The 19,844-nt window shown below is 36.9% G+C and overlaps 3 protein-coding genes, 1 long non-coding RNA gene and 1 pseudogene across 5 annotated transcripts; 1 reads left to right on the top strand and 4 right to left on the bottom strand.

Annotated features, from left to right (window-relative positions):
• Positions 1-3,370: 3,370 nt before the first annotated feature.
• On the top strand, positions 3,371-4,273 carry LOC7465858 (kiwellin-1). Its single transcript, XM_002304454.4, has one exon. It carries the CDS (start codon positions 3,476-3,478, stop codon positions 4,049-4,051), a length of 576 nt encoding a protein of 191 aa, XP_002304490.3. The 5' UTR covers positions 3,371-3,475; the 3' UTR covers positions 4,052-4,273.
• Positions 4,274-4,275: 2 nt separating this feature from the next.
• Positions 4,276-5,399, bottom strand: LOC127905059 (uncharacterized). The gene is made up of 2 exons (XR_008058713.1): positions 4,856-5,399; positions 4,276-4,743 (listed from the first exon to the last, which is right to left on the bottom strand). It is a non-coding gene; the product is annotated as an uncharacterized LOC127905059 (long non-coding RNA).
• A 3,238-nt stretch (positions 5,400-8,637) lies between these two features.
• Positions 8,638-10,925, bottom strand: LOC7465857 (probable phospholipid hydroperoxide glutathione peroxidase). The gene is made up of 6 exons (XM_002303547.3): positions 10,618-10,925; positions 10,066-10,142; positions 9,730-9,791; positions 9,329-9,447; positions 8,985-9,152; positions 8,638-8,875 (listed from the first exon to the last, which is right to left on the bottom strand). The coding sequence occupies exons 1-6, from the start codon at positions 10,873-10,875 to the stop codon at positions 8,843-8,845; spliced, it is 717 nt and encodes a 238-aa protein (XP_002303583.4). The 5' UTR covers positions 10,876-10,925; the 3' UTR covers positions 8,638-8,842.
• A 909-nt stretch (positions 10,926-11,834) lies between these two features.
• Positions 11,835-13,105, bottom strand: LOC18097036 (xyloglucan-specific galacturonosyltransferase 1-like; annotated as a pseudogene).
• An 848-nt stretch (positions 13,106-13,953) lies between these two features.
• On the bottom strand, positions 13,954-19,152 carry LOC7458167 (FT-interacting protein 3). 2 transcript variants are annotated; one of them, XM_002303546.4, is made up of 2 exons: positions 18,992-19,152; positions 13,954-17,358 (listed from the first exon to the last, which is right to left on the bottom strand). In XM_002303546.4, the coding sequence occupies exon 2, from the start codon at positions 17,297-17,299 to the stop codon at positions 14,270-14,272; it is 3,030 nt and encodes a 1,009-aa protein (XP_002303582.4). In that variant the 5' UTR covers positions 17,300-17,358; positions 18,992-19,152; the 3' UTR covers positions 13,954-14,269. The 2 variants fall into 2 exon arrangements, with proteins under 2 accessions (XP_002303582.4, XP_024452951.2); XM_024597183.2 differs by lacking the exon at positions 18,992-19,152 and adding an exon at positions 17,789-18,071.
• Positions 19,153-19,844: the final 692 nt, after the last annotated feature.

Here is a 19,844-nt window from a genome sequence, read left to right as displayed (position 1 = left end):
ACCAAATTGCAGAAACTGAAGAGAAGACAAAATACCAAAACAATTGCAGAGACAGAACAGAAATACCAAATTGCAGAAGCTGATACCAAATTGCAGAAACCGAAGAGAAGACGAAATACCAAAACAATTGCAGAGATAGAACAGAAATACCAAATTGCAGAAGCTGATACCAAATTGCAGAAACCGAAGAGAAGACGAAATACCAAAACAATTGCAGAGACAGAACAGAAATACCAAATTGCAGAAGCTGATACCAAATTGCAGAAACCAAAGAGAAGACGAATACCAAATTGCAGAAGCTGATACCAAATTGCAGAAACCAAAGAGAAGATGAAATACCAAAACAATTGCAGAGACAAAACAGAAATACCAAATTGCAGAAGCTGATACCAAATTGCAGAAACCAAAGAGAAGACGAAATACCAAAACAATTGCAGAGACAAAACAGAAATACCAAATTGCAGAAGCTGATACCAAATTGCAGAAACCGAAGAGAAGACGAAATACCAAAACAATTGCAAAGACAAAAAAGAAATATCAAATTGCAGAAGCTGAAGAATCTAAAATAAAGTTTCAGATATTAATTCTTCAGCTGCAAGCACAAAACCTGATCTTCATCCTCCATCTTTTAATAGGTCAAACAACCCATGTCTGATGTTTTGAAAAATGGATCTGAAGTTAAGCTTCAAAAGAATGCATTGAGCGTGCTGGAACATCCTACAGGGAATGAAGTGGATGATGATAATGATTTTGATACGAGCAGTGGCTCTGATATTGGTGAACATGATTTCTACAAGGACAACGAGTTCCATAAAATTAACAAACCAAGGGTTCGATCAACCAGGCTCTGATACCATGTTAAAGTAATTCAGATGAAACATAAAAGGAGGCTAGAATTCTCAATAATATGTTTATTATGAGTGCTTAAGTTAACCTAAATACAAAGAAATTATATATAGGTTAAACTGAAAATACTATTCTACCCTTAATAAATAAAACTAGATAAATATTACTTAACAAGCATCTCCCCTCTAATTCACATGCTTCCCCTGCATCTACTGTCCCCTTGCCATGTTCAACATCAATTGACATTATTCCAACCCGTCATCACTCCATGACCACTCGATCGATGAACAATATTTTCAAATCTAAACAATTGAACACTGTGTCCAAGCATTCCTTTCCGCCTTCACTGGAACCAACTTGTGTGAGCCAAGCCGTATCTCATCCTGAATGGCGTGCAGCCATGTCCAGTGAGTTAACAGCCCTTATGAGTCATGGTACATGGGATTTAATTCCTCCTCCCAAAGACTGTAAGCCCGTAGGTTGTAAGTGGGTTTTTCGAATCAAGCGAAAGGCAGATGGCTCGGTTGATAAATTCAAAGCGCGGCTTGTTACAAAGGGTTATAATCAACGTCCTGGAGTTGATTATAAAGAAACCTTTAGCCCGGTTGTTAAACCAGCAACCATTAGAACTGTGTTGAACATTGCTGTTATGAATGGGTGGTCCTTGAGACAAATGGATGTCAATAATGCTTTCTTACATGGCATGTTGTCTGAAACTGTTTATATTGCAGCCTCCGGGCTTCAAAGATTTGTCCAAACTTGACTATGTATGCAGATTAAAGAAAGCCATCTATGGTCTCAAACAAGCTCCTAGGGCGTGGTATTCAGCTTTGCGATCTTCCCTTTTGCAACTTGGTTTCCAGAATTCTACAGCTGATTCCTCACTGTTTATCTATCATCATAACTCAGTTATTTGTTATGTGCTTGTTTATGTTGACGATTTGGTGATTACAGGCAGTGATACTCAGTTCGTAGGACATGTTGTTACTGCTCTTGGTACTCGGTTTTCCTTGAAGGATATGGGCTTACTTCACTACTTCTTGGGAGTTGAAGTCATTCCCACACATGCAGGTTTATTTCTCTCTCAGCACCAGTATATCCGGACCATCTTGGAGACTCAAAATATGGCTGGTGCCAAGGACATTTCCACTCCTCTGTCCATTACTCAATCTCTTCATCTCTTAGATGGAACAACATCAGTGGATAGCACCAAGTATAGGCGTATTATTGGCAGCCTGCAATACCTCTCCTTAACTCGTCCGGACATCTGTTTTGCAGTCAATAAGTTGTCTCAGTTTATGCACAAGCCCACGGTCACTCAATGGGCTGCCACCAAGAGGCTTCTTCGCTATCTCAAGCGGATAATTTTTCATGGTATTCATCTCAGGAAAGCTGCTGCATCATGTTTAACAACTTATAGCGATGCTGACTGGGCCGGTAACATTGATGATCGCACGTCTACATCGGCTTACATTACGTTTCTTGGCTGCAATCCTATGAAACACTATGGCTTCTTGCACTTTTTCATGAACTCGGATTTCCTTTGACAGTGCCACCTTCTCTACTGTGTGATAATCTTGGCACAACTCACCTTAGTTTCAATCCGGTTCACCACTCAAGAATGAAGCATATCCAAATTGATCTTCATTTTGTGCGTGATCAAGTTCAGAAGGGTATTCTTCATGTGCGCCACGTCCACACTCAAGACCAACTTACAGATTTATTAACCAAGCCATTGTCTCGGACATGAACTGAATTATTACGAGCCAAAATTGGACTTGATGATGGAAGTTCAATTTTGCGAGGGCATATTAAGGAAGATGCTGGAACTTTGCAGATGCATGAAATCTGCAAGTGATTGCAGCATTAGTGTGAAGGAAATCTGCTACTGATTTACAGCACCAAATCTACAATCATGCTTGTGAATTAATACAAATATTCTGTCCATAAATATTTTTGATTGCTGTAATCTTTCCTTAATAGAATATGTAATCGTCAGTATATAACTATAGGCTGAGCATCAATAAAATTATGTTGAAAATTACATTGTAAACTTCTAAGTATTCTAATACTCTTTACTGGATTCAACTATCTCGATTCTGAGTTTACTTTACTAGATTCAACACTGAATGGTTTGTGCACTAAAATATAACTCTCTCAGTTTTTTTTTTTTAATTCCTAACTTATATTCCTTGTATAGGAAGTTATTAAATATAAACTTTATAAAAGTGAAAATGTTACAGCTCTAGGTGCTCTTTTGTTAAGAAACCGCTCGATCGGGCCGGTGTCCAAAAGAGATTTGAACCCCAGTGAATCTTCCTAGGAATCATCATAAACAACAAAAGAATCTGAAACAGTAGAACCAAATGACAAAACATGTTGAATAATTACGTGATACCACGATGCAAGTCTCGCATCAACCCAGTTGTTTTTTGTTTTCCACCGCGAGATCAGTAACATTGTTCACATGAATCGTAAAATCTCCTAATCACAATTAAGAGGCAGTCTTTGGTAGTTTCCGCCCGAATTTTTGTCCTTCAGCACCCCTCTTTCTATTTATTTTCTAAGCTGTGCACATTCTGTACACCACTAACAATCAGCATCACTGCAGGAAGACATTCTGAAAAAAATGAAGCAAGTTTACCCAACTTTTAAGTATCTTCTAGTCCTCTTTGTGCTTCTTTTCACAGCTGGTGCATTGGTTGAAGCACAAAAGTGCAAGCCAAGTGGCAAAGTGAAAGGAAAGAAGCCCCCGAAAAATCAGTGTAACCAGGATAATGGCGCAGAATGCTGTGAACAAGGAAAATTTTACACCACCTACAAGTGTTCGCCACCCGTGTCCGCGCATACAAAGGGAATTTTAACAATAAACAGTTTTGAGGAGGGTGGAGATGGGGGTGGACAATCAGAATGCGATGGTAGGTATCATGACGATGACACTCCTGTGGTGGCACTGTCAACAGGATGGTTCAGCAACAAGAAGAGGTGTCACCACCATATCACCATTAATGGAAATGGAAGAAGCGTGAAGGCGTTGGTGGTCGATCATTGTGACTCTACTAGGGGATGTGATGGTGAACATGGTTACCAGCCACCGTGCTCAAATAATATTGTTGATGCCTCAAAAGCTGTTTGGAAAGCATTAGGTGTCAATGAGAAGAACAAGGAATGGGGATGGATGGATATCACCTGGTCTGATGCTTGATTTTCATTTGCTCTCTTTCTTGTGTTCTGAAATAATCTTGCTTTGCTGCAAGACTGTTGTTTTATTTCTAACTTTCCACCCTTCTGTTTGAATGGGAAGCAGTATATAAATTTGTTCCTCTGGAACATATAGGAAATGCACAACAGTAGTGCATGAAAGTGGGAGTACCAAGAAAAATTTGTCATGGTACTTTTTGAGCTGAAGTCAATTTCACATTTTGAAGATTTCTTTTCCAAACTGGCATTTTTTATTATTTGTCTTCATTCATTGTTCTGGAAATTACAAAAACAAAGAAGTGCTAAAAGAGTGAACTTTGAAGGGTATCCAACAAAATGCCAATACTCAGTTGCTCATAATACAATAATATTAGCAATATCTTGTTAACTTAGGAGTATCCAAAGCAAAACCAACCTACAACACCCAAATCAGGGGAATAAAAGATCTCATTCCAAGAAGCAAAGTGTATGCAGTTTCCTTTTTCAACAACGCAGATACAAGTAATTAATTTTGATTCTGGATCTTGCAACACTCAGGTCTCATGATACTCAACATATTCTGCAAGAAGTGTTTCACAAGTCTTGATGTAAAATAGCACAGAGCAATTAAACATCATATGCTTCAATTCTTCTATGGTCTTGAATCCTTTATACCTCAACAAATCATAAGATCTCCAGCAGTTTCTTTATGTCACGCTGCAATTACATCAAAAGGATTGAGATTTCCCACTACAAACCAACAGAAGCCAGCATAACTGAGATAAACTAGAGATCCAAACACGTTTCCTATAGCGAGTTTTTCTATTACCTCAAGACTGAGAGGTGGTGGTAGTAACGATCGACAACTTGGCCATCCTTGTTGACAAGGAACTTGGCGAAGTTCCACTGAATATCATCACCAAAAATCCCCCATTTTCCCAACTTTAAGAACTTGTATACAGTGGAGACGGATTCTCACCATTCACGTCAATCTAGGGACGAACATGGGAGAAAGATTAGAATACTATCTTGCACAGTTCACATTAAAATTAGAATTTCAATCTTTCAGATGCTAAATAAACGGGCTAAATCACGCACACAGAACCAGACTTCGGTAAAATCTAAAAGCTTCACAGCTGTTAATTAACGCAACAAGATATATTGTTGTGATTTTTGACTTTTATGCGAGCAAGCATAAAATTGAAATAGATTAAAAGAAAATAAAAGGAAACATGTATTTCCATCTGTCAACTAATTAAAAACTCTGTACAATATCCTTGCCACAGGCTACTGAAAAAATTAGCCGGGAGAAAGGGAAGAAGTACTGAGGATATTTGCTTAAGTTCTTAAGGCCAAATGAATCATGGTCATTTCACACAAGTCATGATCTTCTAAAAATTGAACAAATGAACTAAGACAGCATTCCTATGCGAGTCAACTTCCATACAACTACTACTTACCTTGTCATTTGTCAACTAGTTATTATTTTGGACTATGATAGAGGCTTGGTACCTTCATTTCAAATGGTTTTTTTTTTCCTTCAATCAACTTGTAATTGATTGAAGAATACTTGATTGCAGTAAATCTAACGTGGACACATGCACGTAAATATTGGCATGCATTAATGAATTACATTATAGAGCAATAAGAAATGAACATAGTTTCATTTAAAAAGAAAAAAAAAAAACGAAAAGGATGATTTCTGAAAAGACAACAACAGGATAAATATATTAAAAAAAACTAACGTCAGAAAAAAAAAAAGCCTAAAATTGAATCAAACCCTAATCGTTTTATTTTGAACCTAGATGAGCTTTCCAGAACATGTGTACGTTTTGAAGTTGCATATTGGTGGCTGTTGAGTTACAAAGCCTAAAATTGAGAGTGGTAAGGGTAGGATTGAATATAAAAGCAAAATATTTACTAGATAATCAAAATATTTGCTCAATGTGGTAGGACATGCATTACATCCTAGATTTATCCGATAAGAGCAATTTATGATGCTCCTATACTGCATCAACATTGTAATAAAATAATTATATCATATAAATTAAAATAATGACTTCATTCAATTAATTAAAAAGCGAATACTATGAATATGGCCACATTGCAACAAACTTCAAAAGAAGGCTGATCCCTTAATTTAAGGATTGATTTTCAAGCCTAGAAATTAAAACCTATAACATAACATCAATTAACCTGGAAATTTACAAACTAAGAAATCTTGTCAAAATCTACAATCTTATTTAAGACTTATCCAATATCAAAAACACAAATTGTACCCGTCAAAAACAAAAATTCACTCTAGTTATGACAAGATCAGAACAAAAAAGAAACATTAGACACAAATACAACCATTACCCAAATGATCAAACTATTGTTGCTAGCACCCACACTTTGATCACCAATCAAACTATTGTTGCTAGTACCCATACTTAGTTCACCAACGTTGTAACTCTTATTCATAAACCAAACATTTACATTTTGCAGGGTGATGGGAGAAAAAGAATAGTGTTTAGGGGGGGGGGGGGGGACGTCATATCAAATTATATAATTTCAGTAATGGAAATTGATGAAAAATAGTGCATGTCCTATTTAGAGCATGTAGTGGAATCAGAAAAAAAAAAAAAAGTAGATGTAAATAATATTATTATTATTATACGGGAGTATCCCGATGTTTTTATGAAAGAATTACCGGGTTTACATCTGAAAGGGAGATTGAAGTCTCCATTGAAACCTTAAATGTAACTACACCTGTAGCATAAATGCCTTATAAAATGACACGGTGAAACTACAAGAATTGCTTGACAAGAGATTTATTCGACCGAGTATCTTACCATGGGGAGCCGTAATGCCTTGGTTTAACTAAGTTTAACAAAAAATAAGTCGCTCATGTAAAAATTTACTCGGAGAAATAAAAGGTATAAAGAAAGGGAATTAACCAGCTTGTTGACTATATATATATATATATACACGCGCGCCCGCAATCTACTAAGAAAAGAAAAGGAAAAAAAAAAAAGAAAGGGAGAGAGAGAGCATTATAGAAAAAACATGAGAAATCTTTAGAAAACCTCACAAATTTAAGAACTCTTGAGATTTTACAAAGATAAACATCAAATTTGAGAGAAAATCAAGCGTGTAAAAGTAAAAGTGGTAAAGAAAGGAGCGGCAAAGAAGAAAGGAGAAATAGAAGAAAATTGAGACCGGGAAGCTTTTAAAGTTGTATAATTGGGGTATGGTAAGGAATTTAGAGTTCATGTTTTTACAAGTTTCCATCGTGGATGTTTGTTTTTTAACCAAACATGTTTTAAATAGCAAGTTAAGGTTTTAGATTATTTTAGGAGAAATTGATATTTGTATTAGATAAGAGAATGGTTAGAGGAAGTAAGGAGTTTGGATGAATTGAAGTGAAAAAAAATCCTTATAATATTCGAGGGTTGTATATAATTAGTTGTAATTAGATGATAAATCGAGGTTATACAAAGAAGAAGACTGAAGTTTGAGTACGAAACACATTTATTTTTGTAATGAAATGGGGCAATATTATATTTTCAATGAGAACATAAAATCTATATTAAAATAATAAGTTTACTGCGATTTGGATAATCTGATTTTTTCATAGTGACCAAATTATTTGAAATAAATTTCGGTTAATAATATGAAACTTTAAAGAATTTTTCTATTTGAATTTATTGGGATAGTTCGGATCTTTTGAATATTGCTTGCCCCTGTAGCTTTACTGTCAGTTTTCTTTAAGATATTAAAAGTCTGTTTAGAATTGTCCTAACAAGTTCAAAATATTTTTTATTTTTTTAATTATTTTTAAAATCCATACATCAAAACAAATCTAAAAATAATAAAAAAATAATTTTAAAATGTAAGAGAAACAGAGTTTCCAAATGGACTCTAAACCAAGACAAGCTGTGGCAAATTTTGTTTTTTTTTTTTCCTTTTCTTTTCTTTTTACCACTTTCATATAACTATCACGACATGCAAGCTTGATCACAACTCAGTTTGGCATGTAATGAAATGAAAGAAGTAATTTATCGGCCAATTCCAACAAAGGATCAACTAAATCAGTCAATTACCTGGGCACGTTGCTTTATTTGTACGGCACAAGGACCTGGACACCTCATAGCTTTGGTACTTTAGATTGACTCTAGGGTTGTTTGTTCTGGGTAAGATATTTTACAAGTTAACATTTAAAATGTTTTTTAATAATGGTGGTGAAGAAGATGTAGAAAAAGTATAATTGTTAGCATAATTCTTTTTATTAATATATATATATATATATATATATATATTTTTTTTTTTTTTTCTTTTTTTTCTTTAGCTACGTTGGTTATTGCATAGAAATTATATGCAATTTAAATCAATATAAAAAAATTAAAGATTTGAAATAATAATGAAAAGACATTCTTTTATTAAGGCACCTTTTTATATATATATATGTGTGTGTGTGTGTGTGTGTGTGTGTGTGTGCATTTTTCTTTCCAAGATGCCACATTCAGATTAGGAGGATGAGACTGGTACATCAACAAGCCAAAACACATCCTTAGATACAGACAGGTTTATTCATTTTCAAAAAGAAAAGCATATAATCCAGGATGAAGATTTAAAGCGAACACAAGGTGATTAGTATAAAGTTGGAAACTGAATTCTGAAGATTAACTATAATTCATGTCTTAACAAGCTCACAAAAGTGAAAAAGACCAGATAAATACACCCCCAGCATCAACTACATGGTGTTTATTCATAGTAGTGCAGCGTACTCTTTTATTTTTTCCATAGCCGATTAAGCAAACCAAGCATTGAGCAATTAAGCAATCCCCAGAAGTTTCTTCACCTCTTTCTGCAGAGAGTAACGATATTGACCAGGATCATATAAGTTACTAATCAGACATCTGAAATCAAATGTAGTCGCTGAATATGGGGAATGAAATACCAGAACCAAATTTTACCTCAATGCTAAGAGGGGAGGTAGTGGGAGCATAACGATCCACAACTTTGCCTTCTTTATCTACCAGGAACTTGGAAAAATTCCATTTAATGTTGTCCCCAAAAAGTCCACCCTTGCTAGACTTCAAGTATTTGTAAATTGGAGCAGCGTTGTTACCATTCACTTCAACCTATACCAAGAATAACACACTTCTTAAGAAAGTGAACTTTGATTCATTGACAATGTTCACCAAAGACACGAACACTACCAGGTGGAAAATTTTTGGCAGCCATGTCAGAAAGAAAACTGATTACAAATTAAGAAATCCATTTTCATCTGGCTGTAAAATGGCAAGAGTTAGCTTACCTTATCAAATATGGGATATTCAGCCTTAAAGCGAGTGCAAGCAAACTCCACAATCTCTTCACTGCTCCCAGGCTCCTGAGATCCAAATTGATTGCACGGAAAAGCCAGAATCTCCAAACCTGCATCAGTACAAAGGCAAGCAATCAGAGAAAGGAACAGTCATACAGCAAAAAATGGCAATGACTTGAAATGATTAGCCATGTCAAGCAATTTGATTCCCAATTGAACTTCACAAGGAAACATATAGAAGCCATCCAAAGATACAGGCAAACCCATATACTAACCCATCTAGTACACTAATAGGGGTTCATTGGTTCCTAATGCAGAAGCTAACTTATGAAAAAAATACTTGCAAGTCTACAAACTTAAGTGCCACAACACAAAACAAGATAGAATCTGACCTTGATCCTTGTATTTTGCATATAGCTGGGTCAGCTCCGTGTAGTTTGAATCGGTCAAGCCACTGCATTAAAATTAAAGGTCATAGAAGTAAACAGTGGACTCCTTATTTCCAAACTTAAATGAGTTTACATTCGTGCACTCTTGTTTTGCGACAGGATTTCAGCAAAGTGAATCCGTGAGGAGTGAACCCACCGACTAACACTGATGTTGCAACAGTAAGGATTTTGATTGGAACTATGTCAAGGAGCGTCTCTTTAATAAAAAGGTAATAAGAGCCAGAAAACCCTTCAACCTCTTCCCATCGAGGACAAATGAAAAGTAGGGAAATGAATTACCATTGTGAAGCAACATTGACAATCAAGAGGACCTTCCCCTTATAAATGCTGAGGTCAACATCATTTCCCTTAGCATCCTACAATCAAGATTTGGCATAGGAGAGATATAGATAAGTCGTACATAAGAATCAAAGATAATACATTCGATGGTCCAATAGCAACAGATAAATGGCAAATAACTAAAACATACACAGATTGAAAAACTCAAAAGGAACAAAATTAAAAGACACCCTCCATATTCTTTAACACCATCAAATTACACAAGTTCTTGCCACCTCAGCAACCTTAAAAAAAAAAAAAAGACCTTCCTTGCCAACAAACCAACCTAGGCCTTATTTTTTCTTAATAACAATTACAGTAATCCTCTCAATTTCCAGCAGCCAAAAAGAAATGATCAGACTACAATTAAGCACCGTTCAAATCACACAAACACAACCCAGAACCAAGAAAGTTATGGTACCCGAACCTCAAGATCAGCATAAAGCAAGCAACTTTATAGACAAAAACTAAAAGGCGAAAAAAAAACCATAATTAAAACACTGAAAAAGCCACCTTAACAGTGAAATCATGAGCAGATTGAGGACTGGATTGGCTTGCCATTGAATGATTGAATCTTACAGAACCCAATAAACGCCTTGAAACCCCTGCTTTGATTGACTGAGAATATAAAGAAACTGGCGAGTTATGCAAAGATGGCAAAAGGGTTTGCTTGGAATTGAAAGATGACTGTTTTGATAATAAGAAAGAAGCAGATAACGATGCAAAGTTGAGATATTTTTGAGAGAGAATGCGAGAGCGAGAAGTGAGCATGGAATGGGTCCCAATAGAAATGGACGATCTTTGGATTTTGATGGCCAAATAGTAGCAATGGGGTTATGTTATATATGTGGATAATGAAGATGCAAATGTATTTTTTTTTTTTATTATTATTGGCTAATAGTTATTTTTTATATTACTTTTTATTAGAAAAAATATTAAAAAAATATATATTTTTTTTAATAATAACAACTATTTAAAAATATCTAAAATAACTAATTTTAATAAAAAAAATTCAAAATTTTAACAAACACGTGGCTAACTGTGCTGCCAAGCATCTTCAATGTAAACACGCTGTGGGTGGATATGACTACACGTGGAAAAGTTTAAGCCACGTTTCAGGTTTGAATCAAATTTGAGGTTATTGGACGGTCAGGATTGTGACTTTGCATTTCTAGGTTCATAGTGTAGTGTGATGTTCCAGCAACATAATGTATGATTAATTAACATACACGATTAAGGAGAATGGAGTTTTGAATAAAACTATAAATGTGGTTTTTTATTTTTTTTAATTATTATTATTATTATTATATATAACAAGTTGGGTCTCAGATAATTTTCATTTTGTGTTTGAAGTTTTTTTTGTTAAGTGAAGATAATTTTTATTTTATAAAATATATTTGACAAATATATTTATTTATTTCTAATTTTTTTTAAATAAAGATCTTAAATTATTGTCTAAATGACTAAGCTTGAATTCTGCTAGCTAATAGATCGGGATTTAGAAACAACCGCTGAGATGAGGGCACAAATAAATAATGAAATATTCTGTCGGTGATCCCGTAAAAAAATCCAGTGACCGACAGAACCGACAACGAAACTTAAACCCCTGATGACATGTTTCCGTCAAAAAGTCCAGAAGAATTGTATTTGCCGATGTAAGTTTTACCAAAACACAGATGGAATATCCCATTGGTGTTTTCCAATTTTATGTGATGTGATAAATATAAAATTCATTGCATTCTGCTAACCCTCTCGAGCAGGTGTTCATTGTTATGGAAATTGCATCCTCAAACCGAGAACTCGAATCACCATACACCAACTCAGGCAGTACTTCATACACTACGTACCTCCTCATATCCTCTCTTTCCCTCGCAGAAATACTGCTCAGCCTCTCCACCGCGTTCACCTTCATTTGCCTCACTTCTTCTTGGTCTATGAACTCTGAATCTTTACCATGATCCTCAGGTAATTGCCATGGATATTGGTCATAAGCTGTAAAAGGATAAAAAAATACTGGTATGCATCCTGAAATAAGTTTATCAAATACAGATTTTCTTGCTGGACTGTCACCAGGAGGCTGTAAGCAGAATTCAGACTCCAAAGACAGCTTTGTAACTGATTCAGGCTGATCACATCCACCTGATTTACAACCCAAAAATTGGCAGTTATCACTGATTGTGGAAGTGCTCTGATTAAGCAATATTGACCTTATGCAATGGGGTTGATCAGGACGCGCTGCTCCAGCAAAACTGACTAGTCTCTTTCGAGTTGTTCCAATAATCTTTTGCTGCCAGGCAACAATATCATCATCTGAATGAGGGTGAAAGAAGGTAGGATGTGGAATTCCAATGTCGATGACTTCCCATGGCTGTCGTTCGATCATGAGCTTTACTGGGTTCTTCATTTGCTCAAGCTCTAGAAACCTAGTACCTCATGAAGTATAATTCCTTCTCCTGAAATCCCACATGAAAATTTTCCTATCACAAACACATGATCTATGCCAGAATTTTGAACCCAGGGTTCTCTGTACTCGAGCCACTTCATTAGGTCCAATGCCGAAGTGTATTTAACATCATCAGAGACATTCTTTGAGATGCCACCTCAGGATGTCTAGACCACCAAAGTATGGAACGTAAAAGAGCATTGCTTCATTTTCATCATACACCCTACATGGATGCCTCAGTATTCTTGAATGAAATATTGTCTCCAATGAGTACTGATGAGCGTGATACCAGCCATTTCTAAGATTTGCTATTGGCTCACCCAAGGCCTCGTTATTGAAATACTTGAAAAAATCTGTCCATGGCATTATATCTCCACACATTGACCTATCAAGGCCTTGTTGAAAAAAGATTGACGAGCTTCCGCGAGGAAACACAGGTGAACAATCTTGCCAGAGATGATGGTAGTGGAGGAGGGACCATAGGTACACGATAATCAAAAGAAAACGTACAGGGTAAGTGCCTAATTTGTACGCACGTTGTTGTACATTAACATCCATAATTTCTGCACTACTATATATATAATTTAACAGGTGAAATCAATCATACAAGATTTATTAGATTCCATGGTTGACCTAAATCCTGATGTGTATACTTCTGTCAACCCTGCCTGGTCTCTCTATTTTTTTCGATTCCATAATTATGTCATTTCCTTGGGCATGATAGCTGCCTGGTAAATGGATTCTGCATTAATCATTGCTACAAACTATTTGCTTGGGGAGATACTCTTGAGAAAATATATATATAAATTTTCTGGTAAAAAATAGTCCCCATGAAAAGAACATTCATGAGCAAGCCCGACCAACCTAAAAGATGCCATTTGCACGCTATCGAAGAGTTGTTGAATTTATTTTAAAATGCACGAGTATAATTATCAAACAAACAAAGAAAAAGAAAGAAATGCTTGTCCTTGTCCTGGATATGTTTTCTTATGAACAGACCGTCACCCATGAAAGATCACAACACAATTTCTAAAAAAATTTGCCTCGTAAGATTCCCTTCCCCTCTTCTCCCTTTCCAACCCCTCTATTCTTCCCCGGACAAACCGTTAATCTCTTAACATTTGGATTAGGAATGAGCAAATGACGTTAAAATCAGGAGTTGTCTTCTACAAATTAAGCTTTTGACAATGGCTTGTGTCACCAAATTGCTTCCAGCATTGTTGGCTTCTGGGATGCACTTATAAATCAGACGTGGCAGTTCGGTGGAATATCAGACGAAGTTTATATGGCATTTGTTGAAGCAAACTGGAAGACATCAAGTGGGCAGCAAATGCTAACCACCAAAACAAAAGGTGGGAAGGCAATGTATTTGAAGCTTAATAGAGAAAACCGAGGGAAAGACTGGATTCATAATTAATCCCCGACTTATGTAAACATTTTCATATGAGTATGGTGCGTCAGATCAGACAATCTCGGATCAAATTGAAAACCTAGAGTTGTTCTGGAAGAAAAGAAAATCAGAACATTGACAAACAAGTAAACTATAGAACATGGACAAAGTTTTTGCTAATCAAATTACATTTAACAGCTCCTTATTTTACTTTTCTGTGGCCACACATGCCAAATACAGATTATTTGCAAACTATTTTAGCGATTACAACTTTCATAGCCAATCCATTGTAAACAAGAACTGCAAAGCAAGTGCGAGCATCCAATTCCAATTTACAGCATACTATCTGTCCGAGCAGGAAGCCTGCGAAAGAAGTTAATGGGCACAGATGGTGTCCTGTAGCGAAATCTTGGATGCCTCATCATGTAGAAGCCTGCCAAAGCTGCTATAACCTGAAATGGCGTCACAAACAAAACCAGTGCAGCTACAAGGCAGAATATAACAAAGATGGCAGTGGCCCGTGGATCACGCCAGCTTAACAGTGCCTGAAATCGCTCCCCTTGGGTTGCTATATCGCCTATGACAGTTTGAATCCTTCCAGCAACACTTCGTAACCTATCATACCTCATTCCCACCAGCTCAGGGCTCCTGCTTGTTGGGAATGTATCAAATTCCTCATCTAGCTCATCAGGATGCACTGCCTCAGCCTGTGAAATCTTTGTGTTCATGTGGGGAGGGTACCTTGGTCGATATCGGTAATTCCAAATGCCTATCAGAAACATGTAAAGAAAAACTGTGGGCAGAATAAGTTCTGGGAAGCAAGCAAGCATAAGATAGAGCACATGAACAAGCACAGTAGTGATAGGATTCTTCCACATGCAAATATCCTCGAACCACTTTCCAGCTGTAAATAATCCTGAGAAAACAGTCATCAAGCGAAGAAAATTTGCCTTGCTTCGACGCATGCTCCAGAGGTGTGAGTCCACATCTGACATGTACTCCACCACTTCTTTCCTAAGAGGAGGTTCTGCCCGACCTAACCGTAATGCTACTATGTTGACAGCTTGGTGGCGGAGCATATCTAGCTGCATCACATTGAATGGCCTGATATAGTGCATTTTGGGTAGAAGTGGTCGTGAGTACTGATAAAGCATGTTTGCAAAAGATATGCATGTAAATCTAATCGCCAAGTGCAATTCCCCCATCTTCTTAACCCCGGTAGGATGAAGAACCAGCAAGGGATAAGAGTGCGTATATACACGCCCAGTTTCAAGTGTAGAGATGCGAATCCGAACCTTCCCAATCTTTAGGTCCTTTCCATTTGAACCTTTTCCCCCAAGCTGGCTGTTGTCAAATACACCAACTGTAAGAACTGTAGCTGGATCAAAAACTTCCCATGTGTACTGCTCATTGTATTTTGGAGACGGGTTGTCAATAAGGGTGCGTGTCCGGACCCATTTGTGACCATACTTTGCAACACAGTACGTATCGGCTGTACCCCTCCCATCTCGTGTTTTCAGAGGATGGAGTCCCACAGCATTTAAGATGCCTAGTTCCAGTATCCCAATCGGAGGCCTCCAAAGCTGTTTTGCCGTTGGACAAAGATCACTGCTGTAATGAGTTGACTCATCAAGAACATGGTATCCTCCATCTAAGCAGGCTCGAAGATGAATACGGCTAGAGAACTTGTCTTTCTTGAACTGATCTACATCTACAGCAACTGGCTTTTCCAGGTTAAACCAGCGAGAATGAATTATCCGATCATCAGCACGCTTCTCCACAGAGCGCAATGGGATGATGACCATCCCGATTATCTCATCTTTTCCAGGACCGACACGATCCTCAACTGAAAGAACTAGATGGTCCTCGAAGGGTTCAGCAGCAACGAATAAAAGATCCTCATTCCATAACGCACTAAAAGTTCGAGCCTGACATGTCTTCGTTTTCAAAACTTGGTTTCCCATCTGTACCTTAGCATACACTTCAGGGAAACGTGTCTTCTCTGATGGGACCAAGTCTTGTGCCTCGACAACATTAACACGTACATACCACAACCTTGGTGCATGATAGACCTTTGAACGTGTAACAGTGGAGGTAGCCGGTGTATTATCTACAGGAGTAGCTGCATCAGAATGCCACGCATCAGGAAAGGTCTCATCTGCTTGGGTTCCAATCCACACCGCAAGCATTAGCTCGCCCTTTATCTTCTCTCCCTTCTTGTCCTCAAGCCGATACCACTCCGGAGCTAGCGGACTATCTGGTGGGACTCTCGAAGGAACCTCGTTGATATCAAACCTTATGACGCCTACAAAGTCATCTTTAACAAGATCCTTGTCCTTAATAACAACTTCTAAAACAGAAGCTTGCATCCGTTCCCTTGAAAAAGCAAACACCTGATTCCACTCTGGATTTTGCTTTTTCTCAAAGTGCTTTGTAATTCCTCTGTAGTTTCCAACTCTCACCTCAACAAACGGATCGAGACTTCCTGTAACATCCATGGCAGGAAGATCACGAGCCTTAACAACCCTTACATACAGGAAGTACATCCGTTCAACAAGATCATAAGTGCTTGCAGTCTTGTCTCCTCGAATAACACGACCCCCAACAACTCTTCCCCCTCCAAGAAAGGGACTTGTCTCTTTAAGGGCATGGTCAACGGGTTGTGATGATGATGCAGAGTGCATTCGAACTAACTTTGGAGGCTGTGTTTCTGCAGCTTTCATCTCATCAGCCACATACTTTGGTACATGATGGGTGATTGAAGGAGCAGAAGAATGATTCTGATGCTGTTGTTGCTGGTGATTTGGGTTAGGAAGATGATGAAAGGTGTGTCTCTCAACTCTTTTATGAGATACAGTATTTGTCATAGGGTCTACCATTGGAGCCACGGCATGTGTTAAGCCTGGATCCTTTGTTGGCAAAGATTCAACTGCAGGAAGTGGGGTAGAGGATTTGATGGATGCATCATCAGTGATATAAACTTTCAGGCCAAGCTCTCCTCTTACACGCGAGAAAATTCCACGCTTTTCCAGAGGGTAGTGCAACACAACAGCATCCGAGTAGGGTACAAATGAATTCCCAGTGAGGCAAACCTTACCAAGGAAGTACCTGGAGTTGGTAGCTCTGATGTTATTGTAAACATGGGCATCAAGAGTAAGATAGTGTAGGTTGGAAGGGTCAGGGATGTTGAAGTAGAAACACTCACTCCACACAGGATTGGGATCCTTTTCTTTGATGGTTGTGCGGAACCTCTGGCCGTCAAAGCAGAGCTCTACAAAGGCACTGGATGAACCGTGCTCATCTTTGGGCAAAAGATTGTGCGCACTAACCACTTCTACCCCTAGCTTAAGGTTGCTCATCATGACGTCGATGCAGCTAGGCTCGTTCAGTTAAAAATGTGAACTAGAAAGATGGAAGAAGACTGCAGTGCAGAAAACAAATACGATTATTGTTTGTGACACACATCAGTGTTGCAAATATCAAAGAAATGTACTTTGGAAGTAATGCAATGAGGAAAGAAAACATTAAATGAACATAAGGGGCTAGCTGTGTCAAAATAATTTACATGCCAACTAATGACTAGTTAAATATTTGCTACAACGATGGCTAGACCTTCCCAGCGGCTCAATTCACAGCAGAGATGATATGTATCAAGCAGACAGGACACCATCTCCAGTCATTCAAAAAAATCCCAGTAACTAACACTCGTAGACGTAGCATTTACCTTAGCTCGTGTCCATCCAGGACAATTCAATCATGAAGGCTCTAAAACATTTTCATCCAATTTGTTTAACATGCTTCATTAATCCCACCATTACACCTAACCATTCGAAAATTAACGGATTATTTACCTGAAAATAGCACTAATTTCCCATGAATCTGGAAAATTAAGTGGATGGAGCAAACACCACTAGAGTACTTTTATCTTTTAAGCAAATGACAACTCCTTTTCTTTAATAACACATCAAGAAATTCCTTTAGGAAAGTGCTAGTAGTTGACTTAAATTTGCTGAAATTGAGACCTTAAGAAGAAATCTAAGGAATTCTAATAGAAAAGGCACACAAGTCAAATGCTTAATTAAATTGATGCATGTGATAGACTCCCAACTGAAAAGATCTAAACACATTCAAATAAAAAAAGAACAGAAGAAGAAGATCAAACCAAGTACGTAGCTAACTATTTATCATATGATCAGTCAGTCCACTCTTTTATATTAAAGATCCAAAAATCACGCTTAAGACACATGACCTTTTTCATCACAAATGAATATTTCCATTTAATAATAATATATTAATATATTTATTATAAAGGCTTGAGAAAACAATAAAAAAAGAGAAGCCATGAGGGTTTTCCATGCTTTTGGGCCCCAGCTAGCTAACAAAAAGAAGGAAAATAAAATAAAAAATTCAAAATCATGCATTTCTTAAGAGTTTCAAATTATTATGGAAATCAGATCAAACTGAACCGGCAGATTCAATGAATAACATTCTATTTTACTCAATTTTCTTGGCAACCAAACAGGAATGGATTCATCAAAGAGCAAACGGCACGAAATCAAAGAAGAACATGCATGTTCATGCATTGGTTCATTCATCGAAACTAAAAAAAGAAGTGCAGAAAAGTGATTATAGCGAACATCATTCACATTTCACGATTCAATTTGATAATAGAAAAAATAAAAAGCCAAAGATTGCTTCTTTGAGCTCATTTTTTCCAATAAAAAACAATCAAGGAGTGGAGAAAAGAAACAGAGAAAGAAAAAGCTTCACCTTCTTTATAGTTGGTTTCGCCAGTACGAGAACAAAAACTAAAAAAAAGAAAAAGAAAAGGAAAGAAAACTTCAGATGGCAAACATTTTCAAGCAATCATGAAGGTGCCTGCAGCTGCATTTAAGTCGGCCCTCCATGAAATAAAGAGAGAGAGGGAGGGATGCATGTGTTATGGCTGGGCGCGAGAAACGAGGAAAGAGAACCAAACTAATGCAGCTTTAGAGAGAGAAAGAGAACATATCTAATTTCTCTGTAATTGATTCTACAAGTGTCTCTCTACTTACTGGTGCAGCAGCAGGCAGCAGCAATAAGGTGCGAGAAAAGCCAGCTTCTTCTCTTCTTCTTCTTCTTCTTCTTCTTTTTTCCAGTTTTAGCAGAGAGAAAATCAGCTGCTACGCATTTCATTTTTGCTTGTCATGAGCTTGTGTTTTTTTCTTTTTGGGGGTCCAGTTACTGCCGTAAGTAACTGATTTGAATTTAGTTGTGTGTGCCATGGATAAAATGTCAAGTGTCTGACGGGGAAGGGTAGTGCTACCACGTGATGGATTCCTTGTAGGTTTATGGGTTCTGTCGGCGTCAGCCGCTGATCAAGAGGTGTTTTAAGGGGGTGGGGTTATTTGACTTAATCAAACGGTTGGGAGAGAGGGTCTATCATGTTGTAAATAGAGAGCTGTGATTGTACCGTTACCTCTCTTTCCGAAACGGCACTGCTTTGCTACTAACGCAGTTTTATGATCAATAAATCCTACGTTAAAGTTGAAATTATAGTCTCATTGCTGAACGTTTTAAATTAATCTAACGTAGCAAAAATTGTTTGTTTTTAAGGTTAAAAATTGTTTTTGAAAATTTTTAAGATTTTTTTCTGTTTTAAATTAATTTTTTATTATTTTGATGTTAATAATAAATTTAAAAAACAAAAAATATATTATTTTAATATAATTTCAAGTAAAAAATATTTTGAAACTATTAAAAATTGTTTTTGAAAATTTTTAAATTTTTTAAATTTTATTTTTTATTATTATTTTAATATACTGATATTATTAATAAATTTTAAAAAATAAAATTATTTTAATATATTTTTAAATAAAAAAAACTTCAATCAGAATCCTAAACATTACCGTGCATAAACTTTCAAAT

Source organism: Populus trichocarpa, chromosome 3 (assembly GCF_000002775.5).
Source record: "Populus trichocarpa isolate Nisqually-1 chromosome 3, P.trichocarpa_v4.1, whole genome shotgun sequence".
Taxonomy (NCBI): domain Eukaryota; kingdom Viridiplantae; phylum Streptophyta; class Magnoliopsida; order Malpighiales; family Salicaceae; genus Populus; species Populus trichocarpa.
The sequence above is the reverse complement of the archived record's forward strand: the minus strand, read 5'-3'. Positions and strand labels throughout refer to the sequence as shown.